Genomic DNA, 22,506 nt, shown 5'->3' on the forward strand with positions numbered 1-22,506 from the left:
AGCATTAAGATCAGCTTCTGAGCCCCCGTTCCCTAGCCTGCCAACCAGAGCCGTGTTGCTGACAATACTAGGGATAGGGCTTTTTAAGTGGTAGTCCCACACCTTTGGAACTCCTTCTGCTGGGAGATGCATATGGCCTCAGCACTGCTGGACTTTTTTTTTTTTTAAGAAATCTCTGAAGACACATTTATTCAAATCTGTCATTGGCTGAATTGTGTTACACGGGGAAAAATCTTTTAGCTACGGCAGGGTTTTGCTTTGTAATTGTATTGTATTTTCATCTTGTAAGCTACTTTGAGACCCAATGTGGTGTAGTGGTTAAGGTGTTGGACTACAACCCGGGAGACCAGGGTTCGAATCCCCACACAGCCATGAAGCTCACTGGGTGACCTTGGGCCAGTCACTGCCTCTCGGCCTCAGAAGGAGGCAATGGTAACCCCCCTCGGAATACCGCTTACCATGAAAACCCTATTCATAGGGTTGCCGTAAGTCAGGATCGACTTGAAGGCAGTCCATTCCATTCCAAGCTACCTTATGAGGGCAGTCTGCCTTGCAAGTCAGGGTAAAAATCTTTTAAATCTGATAATATGTTAGAAATAATGAACTTTATTTCTTACATACTTACTGAGACCTGCAGTGCAATCCTATCCATGTCTACTCAGAAGTAAGTATCACTGTGCTCAGGGGCTTGCTGCCAGTATAGCCATGAAGGGGAGCTGCTGTTCTGAATCTATACTTTTACCTGACACAGTTTTCAGCCATTTTTACCAATGAACTAAGAAAGAAAAGTTAAAACAAGGAAGATACGTATTGCTCAGATATTGTTTGTGAAGGTTAATTGAAATAAATCTCTATATCACCTTCAACAGAATTACCAGATTCATGTAGCAAGTGTACCTTCAAAATGATTTCCAGCAAAGAGGATCATTAGTATTAACTTACTGTATTTCCAAGCATTAAGGAGAATGATTGATGAGAATAATTTTCTTTTCTTCCGTGTACATTACATGTTCCAGTGAACATACAATGATAAAATTGTACTCATTTTAAAGTAAAATATCCAAAGGTTAATTGGGGTTGGGAGGAGAAAGAGGAAAATGTGAGGAAATAGCCTTTATTGGTGTAGAGAGAATCAGAATCATAAGTACTTTAACCCTAAATACATTATCACCATCCAAAGAAACTGACTACTCTAAAAAGCCGGTGGAATTCACACTGGCTTAAGTCGCCTCTATTCCAAGCTCTGTTCAGGAGTGAGGCTATTGACAGCTGAGGCAGTCTGAGCCTGGCATGGGAAAACAAGCAGGTGCAAGTTCCACTGGATTGCCAGGTCACAAGACTGAGCTGAAAGAGGTTAGGCATAAGTGTAAGTCTGTCCTTGCCCTGTTCTGTCACATCCCTTTTTGGGGACTTATGCTGGTGTAAATTCCACTGGCTGAACCAGCGTAGCCTTGGCTCAGCCAGAATAAGAGAGTTATGCCAGCTTATCCCTGGCTGAGCTGGGATGAGGGGTAGGGAATTTTATGCCAGGGATAGGGAATAGGCAGGGCCAGAAACAACAATGGGCAAAGCAACATATGCAAATGTTACCTTTGTACAGCAGGGCAGCGTTTTATTTTCCTACCCCTACCCCTTCTATCCCTTAGGCTCAGTGCCAGATTACATTCCCCCCCTCAAAAAAAGAGTAGGTTTTACTATGGAACAACCCCTCTAAAATACTTACTAAGGTTTGGATTACATTATAATTTGGGCAAGAAGGTTCCAGAATTGGAGATCAGCTGCCAGAGCATCTCTTGGGATAAACTAATAACATAAATTACATAATGGTGCATTAGCCACTTGAATAAGGAACTATATAGAAGCCGTTTTTGTAAAGGAAGTTTTCCGCATGGGTCAGCAATTTGAACCATAGTGCAAAAGGCTCCCGAGTATTGTTGGTGTAATACCAGGATGGTGAACCTCCCCTATGGGAAAAGGTTGCAGCATTTGGGGCTTTTTGGTTTCGAGAAAAGGCAAATGAGAGGCGACATGATAGAAATGCATAAAATCATGCATGGCATGGAGAAAGTAGATGCAAGAAACTTTTTTCTCCCTCTTTCATAGAATCCAATGAAGCTGAATGTTGGGAGATTCAGGACAGACAAAAGAAAGTAATTCTTCACAGAGCATATATGTGGGATTCACTCCCACAAAAGGCAGTGATGGCCACAAACTTGGATGGCTTTAAAGGAGGATTAGACAAATTCACAGAGAATAAGGTTATCAGTGCTGCTAGTCATGATGGCCATGCTCTGTCTCCACAGTCAGAGGCAGTATGCTTCTGAATATGAGTTGCTGGAAACTACAGGAGAAGAGTGCTCTTGTATTCAGGTCCTGCTTGTGGGCTTCCCATTGGCATCTGGTTGGCCACTGTGAGAACAGGATGCTGCACTAGATGGGCTATTGGCCTGATCCAGCAGGGTCTTCTGATGTTCTTAACCTGTGGTCCTGCAGATGTTGGATTCCAACTCCCACCATCCCTTTCAGCATAGCCAGTAGTTGGGAATAATGAGAGTTGGAATCTAACAATATCTGGAGAGCTATAGGGGAAGTCATTTAGTGCAGAAAGCCACTTTTACACAAATGTGGAATGGAGTTCCCTTTCCAAGCACTTGCCCTTTTGAAAGTCCTCAAAAAGGAATTGAATGGGTGTTAAAACTGGACAGTAAAATGTAACAGAACCCAGGGAGGTGGAATATTCAGTTTGTCTCAGCTTACCATCTTTAATTTCTGGTTTACTCTCCTACATGACAGTTTTGTGACACTTTAAAAGACTTAATGGATTTATTGTGGCATAGATTTTTGTAGACTAGAGTCCACTTCATCAGATGTATGAAATACCTCAGTTGATAGATCCCTGCACACTGGTATACAGGAGGAGTAAGCAATGGATCAGAGTTTAAAGGGACTCCAAAGGTCAACTCCTCCAACCCTCTTCTAAAGCAGGAAATCCATTACAACAAAAGGAAGTTGAAGCAAGGAACTTCAAAACTGGAAGTTGCAATAAATTTGTGGTTTCTCAGAGTCCAAACAAGGATTATTGGCAGGTTTCCCAAATGCAAAAATGAAAGACCTTCCATTCTGATTCTGCAGTACTTTTGGATTTGTGCTCCTAAAACTGTTAAGATATTTATGTATAACATTCCAGCAAATGAGCCATTTATACAATATATTCCTGTTCCAAAACTGTACTAGTATACAAGTCAAAAAATGTTTATTGTGCTAGCCATAGGCCATGACAAATACTGTAAAAAAAACTTTAATATTGAATATAAACAAAGACATAGAAAATATACATAATAAAAATTAACAAGCAGAGTCTCCCTGGCAGTTAATTGCTATGTTGTCTAATTCTTTTTTTCTGATCTTTTTTGCCGCAAGGGCAAAAAGAGCCACCTTGTGGGTCACATAGCTGTTAACATCACTCAGGAGATATAAGGTCTCCTCCAGGGAGTTCCCATTTCCCTGGGACAACAAAGGTTTAATAAATCTCTCTCTTGGGTGATCGTATAGAGGGCATCTTAACATGTAATGCACAATATCCTCCACCTCTCCTAGATCACAAATACACAGTCTTCTTTCAAATGGCACTTTCTGATAATGACCATCCAGTACCACTGTAGGCATAACTTGGAACCGGAGTTCCATGAAAGCAATTCTTAAGGGGGCTAGCCTTAATTTTACTAGTATACATGTCTGCCCAAATAAATACTTTCTACCAGGTGGAATATATTCCTACCCACTAGATTTATTTTGTATTCCTGTTATCTTTAGTTTTCACTTTGTTAACCTGATTTAGCCTCCTGTAACTCAACTTCTTTTAATCCACTTCATGCATTTAATGAAGTAGGCTGCTGGCTAGAAAACTGTTAACAAACCAGCTATTTTTCACTGTACTATTGACAGTTTTGTGGTCTTGCTGCTAGAAACTAAGGACCCATTCCATTAAAGCAGTTTCCTCCCACTGTGTGCTATTTGCTACCATGCAGAGAGACAATCATTGTACCAAGCCTTTTTTATATATATATGAAGCTTCTATTTCAAAAATTGTCCTGGCCTATAAGCCCAGAGGTGCAACAGAAAATAAGGCACTTTTGTAATGCTTTTCATGACTGCCTTTTTGGCCCACACACATGGAGAAACAGCTAGGTTTGAGATTGTCTGAAACAGCCCTAACAAAGGTACTCTCCTGGGACCATTTGGAATGGGGCCAATTCCCATAAATACTGGGTCACCGCAGCTACTCTTTAGTTTAGTCTGGCAAGTCTCCCTTTTGGTGACCACAATGGTTTGCCATGATCACAATTTTTTACATCCCATTTACAAGCAAGGTTAATGAGGATTAACCATGACATGCAAACCAACAGCTATTGCTCATGGTGAATGAGTCACGGATCTGTGAAAAAAAAATCTGCCACAAATCCAGCAATCTAAAGTAAACCGACTCCACACTCAAGTCACAAGCATGTATTAGAAAAAATGAGGGGAATGCATGCACCCTTTCCCATTTCTTAGCTACCCTGCTTGTGAAAGAGAGAGGAATGGGATTAACTTTGCAAAAGTCACACCAACTTCGTACTTAACATTAATGGTCTTGATACTTGTAGAAAAATGTGAAGTGTAATTTCTGGACTCCTCTATTAGCAACAAATGGCAAGCAATCTAACTGTGTGCCATAATAACATTTGTTAGTCTTCAAGGTGTCACAAGACTGTTTCTGATCTACTATTGTCACTCAGTAACTTCATTTGTTTGAGACAAGCTGTTACGGAAGATAAGGAAACAAAGATGCATGAAAAGAAACAATGGATAAAGTGTAGCTAGAGAATAATTACCAGACGAGATCGGGCGTGTTCAGGGTAGTATGGCCGTAGACTATTTAGACTATGGTTATGACAATAAGATTATTATTATTATTAACGAGATGGATTAATCGACATGTTTATTTGGAGAAAAATTGATAGATATATTTCTTAAAGAATTGAAACCTCTCTTTGACTTTTTGTGGAAAGAATAAAGTAATGTTTATGAGATTTGATGATTAATTAAGATAACTACTGGAGGAAAGTGATTTTATAATATAATTTAAGAGACAGGATTGTTATATACTGTAGACCTACAACTGATTTGATCTGCGACAAATGGGAAGTCAACATTTTATTTTTTGTTTAATCATTTTTGTTTTGTTTTGTTTTTTGTCTTTGAATGTTTTATGATTTTGTTTTGTATGTTTTATGAAAATTTGAATAAAAATTATTGTAAAAAAAAAAAAAGAGAGAATAATTACCAGAGACACTTTCAAAGAATTAAGAGTAAGCCTGTTTATGTATTGTAAGTAGAACCTATAAAAAAGGCCCTAGGCAAAAAAATGGTAGCTGGGGTATGAAAAATATGAATGAAAAATAGCAACACTCTAATGACAAGTAAACAAAGTATCCTGCTTTTGGATTTGCAAGTTCCACTTGGGCATCATGACCAAGTGTAGCTTCCAAGTACAAAGACACTATATTTGTGAATAACAGATGTTGCATTTGTGGCCTGCTGTAGCCTTTTCAGAGGCATCTAATTGAGCACTGTTGGAAACTGGATGGTTTGAATCAGCAGAAGTATTTCAAGTAAAATTGACTTATTTATTCAACAATTCTGCCACTCTCCTTGACCACTATTTCATGGAATAGTAGAGTTGGAAGGGGCCTATAAGGTCATCAAGTCCAACCCCCTGCTTAATGCAGGAATCCAAATCAAAGCATTCCCGACAGATGGCTGTCAAGCTGTCTCTTGAATGCCTCCAGAGAGCGCACTACGTCTCTAGGTAATTGGTTCCATTGTTGTATGGCTCTAACAGTTAGGAAGTTTTTCCTGATGTTCAGTCAAAAAGTTTGAAAAGTTATAATCCCATGTACATCTCCTAAGAAGTCGTATTGGTGTGGTGACTAAGTTACTTCTGAAGAAACATGCAAAAGATCAGGTCGTCAATCTTGCTCACAGGACTTAAAAACAACCATTTGTTGCCCCTAAAAAAAATAACCCGATAACTATCCCATCCAACCAGAAAGCGGCTTTCAGGACAACCATCTCTCGCTGATACTGGGCAATCAAAGACAGCTTTCAGGGAACCGCAGCTCTCGCACGCGACGTTTAACAATGAAGGAAACCAGAGTGGTTATTTTGGTGAAGATACAAAAGACATCTCCTGCCCGGTCTTTATGGCTGAGCAAAGAGTTAGTGAGTACAGTCAGTAACGTTCACAATCGCCCCTGAAAACAGCTTGGAGGAGGAGGCATGAGACCTCTCCATTCATTCATGTCACTGAAGGCAGCATGGTCTCCTCCCACCAAAGAGAGTGAATGGTGGAAGGGAGGCGAGGGAGATACCAGAGCCACGTTCAACAGAGGCTGGAAAAGAGAAACATACACACACACGGGAGAGGGAGAGACGCGCGCGCGCGCGCGCCCGCGCAAAGCCGAGGAGCAGCAACTCCAAAGGCAGCCCCTCCTCTGTCTCTCGTAGCTTCCCTCTTTGTTGGAGGCGCGGGGAGGGGGGCTGGCGGGAAGGAAGCTGCCATGTCCTCCCCCGAGAAAGGCTTCTATCGCCAGGAGATCACCAAGACCGTCTGGGAGGTGAGGGACTGCTACCCGGAGCTCCAGTCGGTGGGGTCCGGAGCTTACGGCGCCGTCTGGTGAGTGGGCAGCTGAGGAAGCCGGGCGGGGTGTGGAGGACCCGCGCGCCTCGGCCCCTTTTTTTGCGGCGGCCAGGAGAAGCCGACAAAACAACCCCGGAGGGAACTCTCTCTAGCCTCCCAATACTCTGGACTCTGTCCCCGCTGAGGAAGGCAACAATAGGCACTTTCCTGCTGGTCGCTTGCCCGCCTCGGAACGTCTGCTTTCCCACTCTGGAATGGGGCTGGGCTCCACGCGACTCCCCAGAAGCAAAAGGCGTGGGCGCCGGTTGGCCACCCCTCAAGCGCTTTTTTCTGTCAGGTCTTCCAACTGGACGTATTCGACGCGTGCATTTTCTCCCCTCCCCCACAAACACACACACGCTTTGCGCAGGCTGCGGGTGGGCTTTGAATTTGGATCCAATATTTCGTCTACTTGAGGGCTGGATCTCGTGACCGTGACTTTTTCATGCAGGGGAGAGAGATTGTGCGGAGGTTAAGATCTGGGGAGCCAAGTTATTGTGTGTTGATCAAAAGTACAGAATTCTGGGGTGTAAGGTTGTGTAGGGAAATATACATTTGAAGAAAATATTTCAGAAATGTGTACGGCTAAGCGGGAAATGTTTATGTCCCTCCACACTCTGAAATTTTCTTTCAAATAACTGTCTCTTTTACCTTGCTTCCTATGGTGTTATAAAGCTTCCTGTTAGGGTGGGGGTGGGGCGCACAGGAAGCAAAATTTCCTCTTGGGAAATAGATTTCCAGTCATTCATATGGGTGTCATCATTTTTCTTCCCCTGGCAGGATTCCTTCTGTCATTAATGGCTGCATGTCAGAATTCACAGATCACTTTCCCCCATCATTTGCATTTCTAGTCTTCGCCTGCTGAATTTCTGCCTCTTCTACAGTTGTTAAGTGCTGACAACCCCTGTGGGGGAGACACATACAGTATTTCACTGTCTCCGACATACTGTGTGAGAGTTGATCACTAGTGAGTTTAAAGTCTAAAGAAGTTACACTTCTAGAATCAGTTATGGTCCAGACACAGAAAGGTGTTGAGATTAAACTATGGGAGGCTGACAGCTGTCAGACATAGAGCAATGTACAGAGAGGACTGTGTGACATAGATAAGCTTCCTTTTGGTGAGTATTGCTCAGGTGCCTGTTTTTGCAGTTACTTCTGTTCGTTGTATTCCACTGAGAACTGCTGTGAAACTTGGCCACTCAAACATAAACAGTTATGAAGTAATAAGTGGCATCATAGAGGGTACTTATGTAACACAAGGCTATTTTATGGGGATTGTATCATATTTAGATTTTTATTTTATAGAGAGCTAGTGTGGTGTAGTGATTAGAGTGCAGGAGCAGGACCTGGGAGACCAGGGTTTGAATCCCCACTCAGCCATCAAGCTCACTGGGTGACCATGGGCTGGTTGATGCCTACCAGCCTAACCTTCCTCACAGGGTTGTTGTGGGGATTAAACGAGGAGAGGGAGAACCATGTATGCCACCGTGAGTTTCTTAGAGAAAAAGTGGGATGTAAATGCAAATAATGATAATGATAATAATAATAATAATAATAATACCAACAATAATAATATTATAAACTGTCTTCTGAGGATTTGCCCTGTAAGGTGTAGAAATAACATAAATACATAAATACTGCAAACTGAATTCCTTCGTAAGAACATTGGGAACGTAGGAAGCTGTCTTGTTATTGAGTCAGACCAGTGAACCATCTAACTCAGTATTGTCTACACTGACTGGCAGCAGCTCTCCAGATTCTGAGATTCCCATTCCTAACTGAAAATGCCAGGGATTGCACCTGAGACCTTTTGTATGTGTTCTGCCTTTCTGAGCGACACCATTTCCCTTACATTGCTTACATGCCAGTCCCCACAACCCAGCACTGATCCTCCATGTCCACACTGCAGACCAAGAGAATCATGTAAGTTCCATGTGAATGCTGCGTGACACTGCAGCTCCTTTTGTGGTATTACTTCCAACATTGCTAAAGCGCTGAATCAGCATGTGGCTGTGCCAGTTAGCAACACGGAAGTGCATTCTCATTTTGTATTCCTGTCTAAAAATCCTTTTAAAAAATGACACAGCTAAGCCATATCTGTCTCAGAGGACAGCTGCCAAGCTACTTCCAAAATGTTGGCATACCTATGGATGGCTTCCTGTGGGTGTGCTTTACCCTTTTCTGCAGGTTTTAGACACAGGAGAGAGATGTGGCTCTTTGGGTCTTAGCACTGGCTTGTCTATGCTCATTCTCTTCCTTTCCTCTCTTGTCATCTCTGTTTTGTGGCAAGAAGAGAGAGGGAAAGAAGGAGAGACTAGTGGAGCTAAGGCTATACGCAGCCAGCCACATATACGGACCCACCGTTAAAGACCTTATCTTGGAAGACAATCTTACTCAGCCACAAGTGATCGCCAATGAATGAAATGAATGATATGTGTGTGGGGAGTTTGTTGTTGTTATGTGCCTTCAAGTCGATTACGACTTATGGCGACCCTATGAATCATCACCTCCAAGAGCATCTGTCATGAACCACCCTGTTCAGATCTTGTAAGTTCAGGTCTGTAGCTTCCTTTATGGAATCAATCCATCTCTTGTTTGGCCTTCCTCTTTTTCTACTCCCTGCTGTTTTCCCCAGCATTATTGTCTTTTCTAGTGAATCATGTCTTCTCATGATGGCAAGGATCAAAATAGCTGTGGCAGTGTTTAGAGATCCCTTTGATAACAATGTATGGTATTCACAGGATCACTTGTTGAAATAAGTTTGTGAGCGGTTGAACCTGTACTTGTGGAAGAATTAATATAAGGATCTATTCATTCATGTAACATTCCTAGGGACAGATCCATAAGCGGGATCCTAGATAATATGGGTTACCTGTTGCAGTGTAATATTTCTACATTTTAGCATTTGCAGGATCATTTTGGTTACTATTTCTATCACTGAGCCATAGCTTTTCATGCAGAAGGTCCAGGGTTAGTCTCTGACATCTCCTGTAAGGTTAGGAAGGACTCCTTCCTGAAACCTTGGAGAGCTGCTGCCAATCACTATATCCTATACTGAGCTTGGTGGACTAAATACCTGACTCTGTGTTAGACCACTGTGTTATTATGTTCAAACTTTACATCTGAATGAGTCCTAAAATGTGTGAATAAGCTTTACCTCTCTTGAACATTTACATCAATGGCTTTTTAGCCACGAGTATTGGCTTGTCACTGCACTTTTCCATATGTTGACATTTTATAGGAGTTGCCCTTGTCAATATTTCACATTCCAGGTGTTCATGTTGTTTGCTATTTTATGTCTGTTTTGTGTCACACCTTACTTTACATGCAGAGATTGTCTTCAATAACAATGTTGTGTCCTGCCTACCCCTGCTATTTTCTCATCTCCCGGCCTAGCAAATGGCCCTGATTGCTGCATTTGTGGGGATTGGGCAGATGCATGAAACACAGCTGTGCTGAGATAGGAGAAACTGTTCTTACAGGAGTATAAAGTTATGGCCAGCCTCATGTGTTTTAATCACCCAAAATATAATAATAAAATGTAACTGCTATGGTACTTTAAGCTGACCTGTATTATCCACCCATCTCTAGGCATTTAGCAGTTTAGCCTAATGCCAGAATGGGGGGACCTATGGCCCTCCAGATGTTGTTGGACTACAACTTCCATCATCCCTGATTGTTGGCCATGCTGGCTGGAGGTGACAGAAGACCTTTGCTTTGAGATCCAGAGAACTAGTTCCAGCTAGAGCAGACTTCAGAACACAGGAAGATCCCCAGTGGATCAGACCAAAGGCCTATTCTGAATTCTGCTCCCACAGTGGCCAACCAGCTGCCTATGCAAATGCCATAAGCAGGACACAATACTTGGCTAGATGTGCTACAATGCATTTCTGAAACTGACTGTATACCTTCCTGTCCTAGCTCTGAGCTAACAAGCAAACTGCTTGCTACAATGAAATTTGCCAGGTTTGAAAGTAGGCTTATGCACTCACCCATCCTTATCCAGTCACACATACCCTCCTGTTGGAAAAGACACACTACCTGGCAGAAGTTATGAAGACAGAAACTGAATTTTGTCACCCTGAGCTGAGTCAATTAACGTGCTGTCTGTGTTCCAAGATGCAGCTATACCCTTCTGTCTAGCTCTGATTCGAAAAATTTCTGTTCTCATTTCCTTTAAGCTCAGCTGTTGACAGGAAAAATGGAATCAAAGTGGCTATTAAGAAGTTGTACCGTCCGTTTCAGTCTGAACTTTTTGCCAAACGAGCCTACCGGGAATTGCGGCTTCTGAAACACATGAAGCATGAAAACGTAAGTACAGATGCTAGCAAACCTCTCTTCCTTCACTCATCCCACACTTTACAAAGTTAGCTCTTGCACACTGTGAGTAGTAGCATGACCATAATTGAAATTATTTCAAATATGTAAATATGCACCTAGCTTTTTTTTAAAAAAGCAGATTGGGTCATAATATGAAATATGTATATCTGTGGGTGTTCTTGTAAAAATAGCAAGATGCCCATATTATGTGTCCAGAAATTACTACTACTATCCCCAACATCCTCACATATCTTAGTTTATGCATGTGTGCACATATGCATAATGTCTGTGAATATGTTCTTGTTTCTTTGGATAATCATGCCATTATATCAAGTTAACGTGTCTTCTCTTGTTTCAAACTGTTCTGTTGCTACTGTTTGCAACTTTAATTAAACTCTTGTTAGCTGCACAAGATTTTGTACTTCGTGGCAGTACAAAATCTTCCACATTTTGCATATTCCTAGAATGCAAGTAATGAGAAGGACAAAAATATACTTAAGTGTTACAGATGAGTTTGATTTATGTGATGATACAATCATAGAAACATTAAGGGCAGTTCACACAGTATTTTATTTCATGCAAGCGACAACACCCATCTGCAAGTACATGCTTATATGCAGATACAATGGCTTGGATCCTAACAGTGCAATCTTACACATATTTACTCAGAAAGTCCCACTGCGTTCAGTGGAGCTCAGTCCCAGGTATCCCAGATATGTACATTTCAGACAGTTCACCGAAGGAATGTTTCCCATCTCCTCCTCAGCCCTGAATCCACATGCAGCCCATGAAGAGCTTCTCTGGGAGGTTCGGGGGTCTCTCCTAACAATGTGGGATGGAGAGCAGGGTGAGGAGCAGACTGCGGAGGTGACAATGGTAAATGTTTCTTCCTTGAACTTCCTTAAGGCTCCAATCCTATGTGCACTCAACCTGGAAGTAACTCAGTGGGATTTGCTGCTGATTAGGCTTGAAATGTGTATAGGTTTGCACTGCAAGTTATCCTGGGATTCATGTCAATGTATGAATGTGACTGATAAAAGTTCCTGTTACTATTGTGTTCTTTATCTTTGTCCATGTGAATGCATGCCGTGAGGAGTCAAGATAAGGATAAAAATGTATTTTGTGATCCACCCTACAGAACAACAAGAAAGTAGAAGTTCTAGCAGAATGATAGTGAGTTAAATTTAAGTTGATCGTTTGACAGCCTTTTGAAATCTCAAGAGAGATAAGCGGTAATGTAGAACACATTAGGAGAAAGAGGTCAGTACAAAAGGTGACTGAAGATGTACGAGTCTGTTAGTCTGTGCACATGCGTTTTGCCCCTGTCTAGAGATTATCTCATATATGAACAGATAATTTGTTTTGAAGGGAATAGAGATGGACTTTTTAATATTTATATAGAATTAATGTGTACTGTCTTTTGAGTAGAATAATGAAAAGATGAGAAGGCAGTAACAAAAAGGATTTTTGTTAGACAGGCTTTAAAATACAAACAGTATTTCAATACAGTGGCTTCAATCTAGAAGAATATTAAATGTGCTGTAGTATCACTAATATTCGGTACCATTGCACCTGAGCGCTATGCAGATTTGCTTGGACTAAGCCCCATTACGTTCAAGGGGACTAGATTGCAACGACAGTAGCATTGCAGCGGAATCCTTAGGAAGTTTATTTGGAGATTTCCACATTTCGGTAGGATTTAAGAGTATAACTGTACTTAGGTCAACTTTGTTTCAGGTTTTATTCCCCCTAATTTATTTTCTTTTTATTATCTTTTTTTTCATTTTTTGTTTGACAAGGATCCTTTACTGCTGTTACTGATGGATGCTCAAGTTGTTGGGACTTGCGGTCTCAGCAAGTACTGGGTCACATGTGGTTTACTGTGAACTGTTACAGGACATTTTGTGCTGAAACCAATGACATGAGAATACTATGCTATTACAAAAACCTCAGTTAAAATTGTTAATAAATAAGGCACTGTTTCCAATAGTCTCCATGATGAAAAATAAACGGTATCTTCTCAGGATTGTTCTCAGTGTTTGGGTCCAGGTTTACATGCAGCCAGTCATGCTATCACCTGCAATTCTAGTCTCACTGAACTTCTCAAATAGATATGAACAGGATTGCACTGTATGTAAATGTAACTTTGACAGATCTAGGAAAAGAGACAGTTGAGGGGGAAATCAAACAAAATTGTGGACCTTAGGGGTTATTGCTAGCAAACAGCCTCTCTTATTCACCAGGATTCACAGTCCTCATGAGAGAGGGAAAATATAAATACCCATCATTATAATCCTGTATGCTGTTGGTATCAATATGTGATAGGTTTTCTGGGATTCATGTAGGCAAAGTTAACAGTATATGGGGAAGTGACAAAGAAGTTTATTCTAGCTTTGCTGACTGATAGAATGAAACTATAGCCAATGAGATAATTATTCAGGAGTAAGAGTGACTATGAGAGCCAGTGTGGTGTAGTGGTTAAGGTGTTGGACTACGACCTGGGAGACCAGGATTTGAACCCCCATAGCCATGGAGCTTACTGGGTGACCTTGGGCCAGTCACTGCCTCTCAGCCTCATGAAAACCCTGTTCATATGTTCGCCATAAGACGGAATCGACTTGAAGGCAGTACATTTACATTTAAGAGTGAATATGATAGGATTCAAGATAATTTGAAATAAGTGATTGTAGTGATGCCTGTAGTACCATAGAAATGAAGGAAATACAAATAAAAACATTTCTAGTAGAGCATACACCTTTACACAATGTAAGTTACATTGTAGAAATGCAAAAGCTGTGAGACCTGATTGCATAAGAGCTTTGTGTAAGGCAAAAATATTGATGGTATTCCATGACTGCCAAAACAACTTGGCTTCACTGTTCTAAGATTTTAATGCATAAGACTAAAAGGTGAAATGCTTAAAACTTCAGAGAGATGCCCTCATTATGTATCAATTAATTCAACATCTAAGAGTGCAGTTGAGATAACATATCTTGCCTCAAAATGCCTTTGGTATATAAAAGCATACTGTATTAATTTTCAGATAAGCTTACCAAGGAATAGTAAACTGCGTATGTATGGCTTTGAAATGCACTGATTTCATGTTAGGAAAAGCAGGTGTTTTTACTGTGCCTCTAGTGAAGTATAATTTTTGTGCAACGCTCTTCTTTCTCCTCCCACCTTCATCAGTCATGAACTGGAGCAAAATTAGTCACAGATCTTGGGGTATAGTGGCCTGGTTTGGATGTAATGCTAAACTATTTAGCATTACATGAATGAGCCTAGGGATTGTATACACCCCTCTACCCCTCGAGTGAGGCTGCAAGGGGGGATTGAAGGGTTTCACTTGAGTTCTCAGTTAACCAGAATGTTAGTGTTAGATTTATTTATTTATTTATTTATTTATTCGATTTATTAGTCGCTCATCTGGCTGGTACCCAGCCACTCTGAGCAACGTACAAAGCAAAAACATATAAAACATCAAGAACATCAAAAACTCAGCAATAAAACTAAACAAAAACATAGAAACAACTCAGTTACAATATGTTGAAGATGCCTTGGCCTTTGACACTTGAGATATGTGTTTTCAGGGCCCTTCCTATTCCTGTGATCGTAATTTGTTTTAAACGGTTTTGAATATTGAATTTTTAATCTGTTGTAACCTGCCCTGGGTCTCTGGGTGGGTGAGAAGTCACATAATTCATCATTATCGGCAACAGCAACAGAGGCGGAGAACCTTTTTCAGGCCAACGACCACATTCTCCTTGGGGGGACACATGTCAGTGGTGGCCGTAGCCAGAGGCAAAAGCAGCTACTTTTGCACCATCACCAGCGTGACAACGCATTGAGGTTTCGAGGGCTCAGGCTCGGAGAGGAAAAAACACAGGATGAAGATCAATCTGACAAGGGAGGGTTCTCTCGCCCAGAGCCAAACACCGCAAGCTGGTGCCAAGTCAAATCGCAGAGAGCTGATCAGGAGGAGGAAACGATGTCTCAACTTGTTGGGAAGAGTTAAGGGAGTTGACCGGCTCCTAAGTTGCCGTTTGGGTCTTGCACCATTTCAGTCCGAGGAAAAAACGGCCTGGCTTGCTAGAGGGGTCAGCTTGCAGCCTCTCTCCTCCTCCTCCTCCTCTCCATCCATTCCCGCCTGAGGGGACAAGAGCACAGCCCCAGCCAGCCAGCCGAGGCAGGCAGCAGGCATCCGGGGCCGGGCTGGGCGCACAGCGGCGGCGGCGGCAGCAGCGGAGCCAGCATGGGCCAGAGCGCACGGCAGGCCGGCAGGCGCGGCGAGGGTGCAGGGCCGCCGGGCAGGCATAGCGACCCTGGCCGGGGGATGGAGCGCGGCGGCGGTGAGGGGCGCCAGGAGGCGGCTCGTTGAGGTGCGCCAGGCGGCGAGTAGGGTTGCTAGGTCGGAACCATCCAAAAACCTGAGAAAACCACTGAATTGTGGTTAATATTAATGACAGTTTCTTGAACCAAGCCAACTTCATAAATCACAGTTTGACATTTACTTATTTCAGTAAACAATAGTTAAAACTAACTACAGTTTGTCTGAGTTCAGACAAGATGCTGAACTGAAATCCTCGTATCTTTCTTATAGCTACATGGAAGGATGAGAGGGGAGGCAGGAAATTATGAGCACAAGGTTTATTCACGTAATGCTAAACCATAGTTCAGTGTTACATCTGAATGTATCCTATGTCACTACCTCACTATTCTTGAGAGCTCCCTGACCCTCAGGCTGTTGGAGAGCTATTGTGTATAGGAAGTAGAAAGCTCCATTCTGCAGTCAGAACTTGCACTGAATAATTAGGATTCAGCCCTTTATATCTGTTACATGTAGCATTACTGATATACAACCATTTACTTCAGTGATCAATGTGTCCCTTGTGAATAACTTGCATAGTTTTTGTGTGTGTATTCTTCCTTGTTTTATGAAGTGCTTTTCTTTTTTATGATTGTGAAATGCCAGGTTTTTCCCTGCCCTTATGTTTTCCTTCCCCCTTTCATAGGTAATTGGACTACTAGATGTCTTCACGCCCGATATGTCGCTGGATAAATTTAATGACTTGTGAGTCCATAATATTCTTGATATTAAGTCTGGATGATATATTCTTATTTGTATATAGGTTCCATGAGAATTAGTTGCTTTTGAAAGTTTTGTACTTTAACATTTAGATCCATGTGATGTGCAGAAAAGTTAGATTCTGATTTCATTTGCTTTGTTATGTGTATCAATAGAATTATTGTCTTCCATAAGTAAAAGTGTTTAGGCCTGAACTTGATCAACAGGAGCATGGGACCTACTTTTCATGTTCTTATATACTAATATTTACTAATATTAAAACTAATATTTGACATGATAACGTGTGTTGGATGACCTGATTAGACATTAAAAAGTATATTGAATTGTACGTCTCTTTTCTCACAGCTAAAAAATTACCACAAATAAATTGAACTATGCAACTTCTATCTCCTGTTTCAGGGAGTTCAGTGCCATTGCATTATTAAAGAAAATTACTCTGGTAGAGATTCCTTGAAATAAAAATGAGGACATTGTTCACATAGCAAAGTATTGCTGAACATTGTACTACATATTTCCCCCCTATGTTCTTTGACTATACTCCTGCCTTACTCATCTTGTTGTTTTGGTAATTAATTACCTCCATGGACTCAGGCTTTTCTTTTGGTTTTCTCTCAAGTGCAAATTAGTATGGAACCTTTTGCATGGGGGGGGACATTTTTCAACCTGAGGGCCACATTCCCTTGTGGACAACTTTCTCGGAGTTGCATACCAGTAGCAGCGCCAGAAGCCAAAAGTGGCCAATTATCAATGTAATTGCCTTATTTTATTACTGTTTACAGCTTTACAAATATTTATTTCCCTCTTTAACAATGGTAGAGATTCCAAGATATTAGCATGCATTCGTAAAAATGTGACCAGCCCTCCACACACAGAAGGGCTTTCCTGGCCTTTGCTCCCTGTTACAGTACATAAACACCCAGCCAATTCTGTTTAAAAGGGGACCCTTTAAAATGTAGGTTATGGTGATGGGGCAATAAATAGAAATTGTGGACCTCCTCTCTTGCACAGTTAGAGGTGCCTTTCCACTAGTCTCTTTTGGATCCAAGCCATTTGTTTTCTGCCTTAATCCAAGCAAAGAAGCATTCTGAAAGGGATTCCTGTTTTCTTTGTTGTTTTATCAATGATCTCTAATGAACAGATGTGAAAGCACTTATTGTATTAAATCAATCTGATTTTATGTCTAGTATAAAATTGTGTCCAGCACTAATGACATTACCAATTGATATTTTTCACTTGAGTTCAAGTGATGTGTGTATGATCATTTGCCAAAGCATAAACTGATTGTATTGTTTGGTTAAATAAGTCTTGCCTTAAATGAAACCTTGCAAAATAACACCTCATTGTTATTTAATCAGCTAAATAATTATGAGAAATTATTGTTCCATAACATTAATGTTTTATTATGGTTAGTTTTTAAAAAACTTAAATGAGTTTATGTTTGGGTTTTTTTTTTAGCTATCTTGTCATGCCATTTATGGGAACAGACTTGGGTAAAATAATGAAGCATGAGAAACTAACTGAAGACAGAATCCAGTTCCTGGTCTATCAAATGTTAAAGGGCCTAAAGGTTAAATCTCTCTCTCTCTCTCTCTCTCTCTCTCTCTCCCCAACTCTCTTTTCTTTTATACACTAACATTTTCCTAAGATCTCATGGTTAGGAAATTACAATTGTGCTGCAGGCTCCCTCCCACACAAATTTCTGATGGCCTTCCATAGTTTGTTTTAACAATGGTATAGTGCAGATGTCGCTAAACTACAGCTCCCATAATCTCTGACCATTAGTCTTGCTGGCTGGAGCTGATGGGATTTAGAGTCCAAAAACAACTGGAGGGCACCAGGTGGAGGAAGGCTGGTATAGTGTCACATCACAACTGGCAGTGATCAGAATTACCCTTATAAACAGAATTTGAAATTAGGATTTGAAGTGGTTTTTCAAACCCTGGTTGTGAGAGAATCTGGCTAATGTTCATGGAATAGTGTTACATTTACTTCAGAGTGCAAGGTTCACTCATATTTATTTATTTTTACTTATATAGGCCATATTTTAGGGCATAGTCCTCAGCTTACACAGTAATATAAAGCCTAAAATCTAAACAGCTGCAGAACAAATAAAAAATATAGGCAAGATAATTCAAACATTACTAACACAGCAGCTTAGATTCCAGTAATTAAGACATAACACTAAAATATTTTATGACAGCTCAGTAATTTAAACCAGCATCACTAAAATACCTTAAGGCAACCCGAAACAAATATGTTTTAAAGGCTTATAATGTCAGGCCTTTCACAGCCTAGTGAGGGAAGGAGTTGGACAGTTGGGGGGTCACCACAGACAAGGCCCTGTCTCTCATGGCTGCCAGCTGAATTGATCATACCAGCGGGCCTACAAGCAGAGTCCCCAAAGAAGAGCTACATGCACAAGCAAGTTCATATGAATGTTGAGAGTCCTCCAGGTAACCTGGTCCTTAACCATGTCAAAAACAGTACTTTTAATTGGCCCTGGAAATGCCTACTTGGTACAGAATCAGTGTCATATGTTCTGTCCACTGATCCTCAACTGATATCTAGGTGGCCACATTCTGCACCAGTTGAAGTTTCTGAATACCTTCAAAGGCAGCCCTTACAGCATACATTACTGTCGTCAAGTCTCGAAGTTGTTATTGTGTGGGTAACGAGGCTAGTTGCAATCTGTTTAGATAAGGTTGCAGCTGTTGTAGCAACCTAATTTGATTAAAGGCACTCATAGCCTCTGACATCACCTGTGCCTCCACAGATAGTGATAAATCCATGAGAACCCCTATGCTGCAAATGTGATACTTCAGAAGAAATTCAGTGCCGTTCAAGACTGGTCACATACTTCCACCCACCTAGGTCAACTTCCCCACCCACAATACCTCTGTCTTACCTGGTTTATGTCTCAACTTGTTTGCCCTCATTCATTCTAAAACAACCTCTAGGCACTTATTCAGGAGCTCCACAACTTTCCTGGGATTTGAAGATGGCAAAGAGAGATAGGGATGAGTGTCATCCCTATTTTGGTGGCACCATAGCTAAAACCTCCAGATAACTTCTCCCAGGAGTTTCACGCACATGTTAAAAAGCATGGGAACAAGATGGCAATTGGGGTTTGCACTTAAAACCCAAGTAGCATTTATAATTTGCTAATCCATTGGCTGCATTTGCCCATAACACTAAACCACGGTGTAGAGCAGGGGTGGGGAAGAGGATTTGGCTCAGCAGGCCACTTTGACAGTTGGGTGGGCTGCCCACCTGTCAATCACCTGACATCACAGTGTCAGGTCACCCATTTTTCCTCAGCATTGGAGCGTGAACTTAAGCTGTTCTGCCAAGGAAATTTTTTCCTTTGCAACACATCTTGAGTTCAATCTGTGCTGCACTAGAAGATCCTAGCTGAACTAAGCAGGGCTTGAAGACAGCACTGATCATCTGTTTGGAAGCGGGAGCAGGGTAGTCCTTTCCCTTCACCAGCCATTTCTTTTAGAGGGCTGCTTGTGGGCACTACTGGATCAGGGCCAGACTTTATTATGTGATTGATTGATTGATTGATTTTCTCTGATAGAAATGTTATATTATTACTGAGTTTTGATTCTGTTGTGAAAGGACAGGGCTTCCTTTAAAACGTGCTGTCTGATCTTATTACTGTGGGTGTGCTTCAGAAATGGGGTGGGGACTCAGCATAAATGAAATGTGATTGCAGACTGTATCCTGACCTAGATTTAGTGGCTAAAACACAGGGATTTTAATGTAGTATTTGTATCCATCCCAAGAGCATGAGAGCTTACCTTGCATTAGTTTAACAGATTAAAAAGATAGTTCTTCTGTCCCAATTTCTAAAATCCCTTTCACACTGCAGTACCTCTTGCATTAAGAAACAGCAGCTTTTTCAGCAGATATACCGGCATTTCGCACAACTGTCTTTCACACGGCTTGTTTTCATCCCTCACCCGTGCACACTGTTCCCCGCTGTGTAGGAGGTATAAGATCTCATCCCATCATCATGCAAGCCCTCTCCCTTTAGGATCTGACTTTTAAATTGTTTTAGTTGTATCAAGACAGGGGCGTGTGGGGGAAATGCTGCTGCTATCTGTGCCAATGCCGGATACCGGTACAGCGTTCATCAGGCAAAAAAAAAAAAACCCTGCGTGACTAAAGGGCGGGAATGCACTGCATGCTGGCATGCCTGTCATGTGAGCAGCTGCAGCTAAGTGAAAAACTCCAGCTTTCTTCCGGGTTCCCAGCCGAGCTAACGGATTATTTCTGGTATCATTTATCATGGAAATTTGTGCTAAACTTGCACTACATTCCATTAGAATTCCAGAGCTAGGTTGTGCATCGTGTGAAAGATCAAATATAATGTGCAAATTACCAGGAAAGAAATCGTCAGAATAATGGAATAAAGTGCAGTGTGAAAGCACCCTTAGTGTGTCTTAATATTTATTTGTCCTGTATAACTTAAAAATATACAATCTGGGAATCAACCATGCAATTTGGGCCTTACACAATGAGCCTAGACATGGGACAACCTTACCTGGTGAGTGGAAAGGTACAATTTTGCTACCCTACATTACACAGTCTATCATGTTAGTCTGAACTGGCCCATTATCTCAGTAAGAAATGAAGACACAAAAGTGTTACATAGCTAGAAGGTAAGTTATCCAGGCAGCCTAGATTTAAAAAGAACAGCAACCTAGGACAGCATTCCAATTTCAGTGAATCTATCAAAGACCGAGGAATTGTTTTAAGAGAGTGAATGGTCCACCTGCTTGCCTTAATTCTTCTGTAACCTGCAGTAGAAATGATTGCCTTCCTTCTTTATAGGGCAAGTTATTCATTGGCTGTTGAAAAACCTGTTGTTCTATAATGGTCTATCTCTTGCCGAAATGGTTGTTTGGTTTATTTGGTGTAGATTGTGGGGGTGATGTTCACCTGCTGTCTCCATTTGGATTCTGAATGTATCTTGCATCTCTGTAGAATGTGCTAAATTGAACAGAAACATACATTGCACAGTTGTACAAAACATCCCGAAAAGCCAATAAACAAAAAGAAAACAGAGAAAAAAGATCACTGCACTTTTTGTGACAGGCAGCATGGATAAAGTCCCAGGGAGATAGCAAGAAGGTTCACAAGATAGCTTGACCTGGCCTTGGCAAACATGGTTGTCAACTTTAGGGTTAACTCTGATATCTGTCTCTACATACTTTTGTACTGTATTTAGCTTTGCTGAGAATATTTGTCTCACATCAGAACGGTGAAACTTTACCTGTACAAATACAACTTCCAGTGCCGCTCTTGTTGATCCAGATGTTTTCAGTATAGACCTACATGTTCGTGACTAAGTAAATCAACTTCAGTTCCACATGGATGAACGTGAAGCTTATAATGTAGACATTAGTTCCTTACTTGCCACGCACATCATTACATGTTTGAACTGTTGTCTGGTTGGTGTTCAACTTCAAACATAGTTACTGGGAACAAAAAAATCAGTAAGGTGATTATCTACCTTGAGGGACATTTCTGTGCCTGAGCAGTGATCACACAAACCCCACTTACACTGTCCTTGGTTCACCTTTGTGCTGTTAAGCTATTGTTTTGCTTAATAGACTGGGCTGGGTTTGGTTTTTTTACATTATTTGCTGGAGTTTTATCTATTCACATGGTCCTTCTGATTACACACAGTTGCTTCTTATCTCAGTCTCAGTTTGTAGTCTCATAGTGAAAGCAGCCCAAACTGCCACTATGCACACACAACAGCTTGCTGCACAGAGAAGCTTCCACACATTAGCATTTAAAGCAACAACCCATGCAGAGCTTGGAAAAGTTACTTTTTTGAACTACAACTCCCATCAGCCCCAGACATCACGGCCACTGGATTGGGCTGATGGGAGTTGTAGTTCAAAAAAGTAACTTTTCCAAGCTCTGATTACCCATGCCACTGCTTCTTGTGTGAATTAGTCCCAAATACTAGTCCTATGTTCTTGGTGAGAATAACAAAGCAATATAGCCTCTCTCTAATAGGTTTTTCTCTCTACACTATTGCTAATGGATAATGGCTTGTATCCTAAGATATCTCTTTGAAGCCCCCAGTGAATCCAGCAAAAAAGCCTCTTTGCAGGGTCAGGGGGCTGTCCCTGAACAATGTGGGATATAGTGCAGGAGACAGAAGGCCACAAGAAACTTTGCTTCCATGAACATCCTTCAGTTAACTTTCCTTAGGATCCAAGCCCACTCTTGAGCAATTTCCCCTTTCCCCAGCAACTCCATCCCACAGTTGTTCAGGGGGGAGGAAGAAATGGAAAATCTTTACTTCCTTTACTGTGTGGAAGTTGAGGAGATTTTACTTCCAACTGAAATGAGTGAG

At 41.4% G+C, this 22,506-nt stretch overlaps 1 protein-coding gene across 5 annotated transcripts in view; it reads left to right on the forward strand.

Annotated features, from left to right (window-relative positions):
• Positions 1-6,457: 6,457 nt before the first annotated feature.
• MAPK12 (mitogen-activated protein kinase 12) overlaps positions 6,458-22,506 on the forward strand; it is a 47,801-nt gene continuing 31,752 nt past the window's right edge. Inside the window, exons 1-4 of one of the 5 annotated variants that reach the window (XM_061640202.1) lie at positions 6,458-6,659; positions 10,908-11,032; positions 16,054-16,112; positions 17,583-17,694. In XM_061640202.1, coding sequence (XP_061496186.1) covers positions 11,018-11,032; positions 16,054-16,112; positions 17,583-17,694 — 186 coding nt within the window. In that variant the 5' untranslated portion in view covers positions 6,458-6,659; positions 10,908-11,017. Of the gene's footprint in view, positions 6,719-10,902; positions 11,033-16,053; positions 16,113-17,582; positions 17,695-22,506 lie in introns of all 5 variants that reach the window. The other 4 variants (XM_061640198.1, XM_061640203.1, XM_061640200.1 and 1 more) reach the window with 4 other exon arrangements.

This window comes from Rhineura floridana, chromosome 8, assembly GCF_030035675.1.
Source record: "Rhineura floridana isolate rRhiFlo1 chromosome 8, rRhiFlo1.hap2, whole genome shotgun sequence".
NCBI lineage: Eukaryota > Metazoa > Chordata > Lepidosauria > Squamata > Rhineuridae > Rhineura > Rhineura floridana.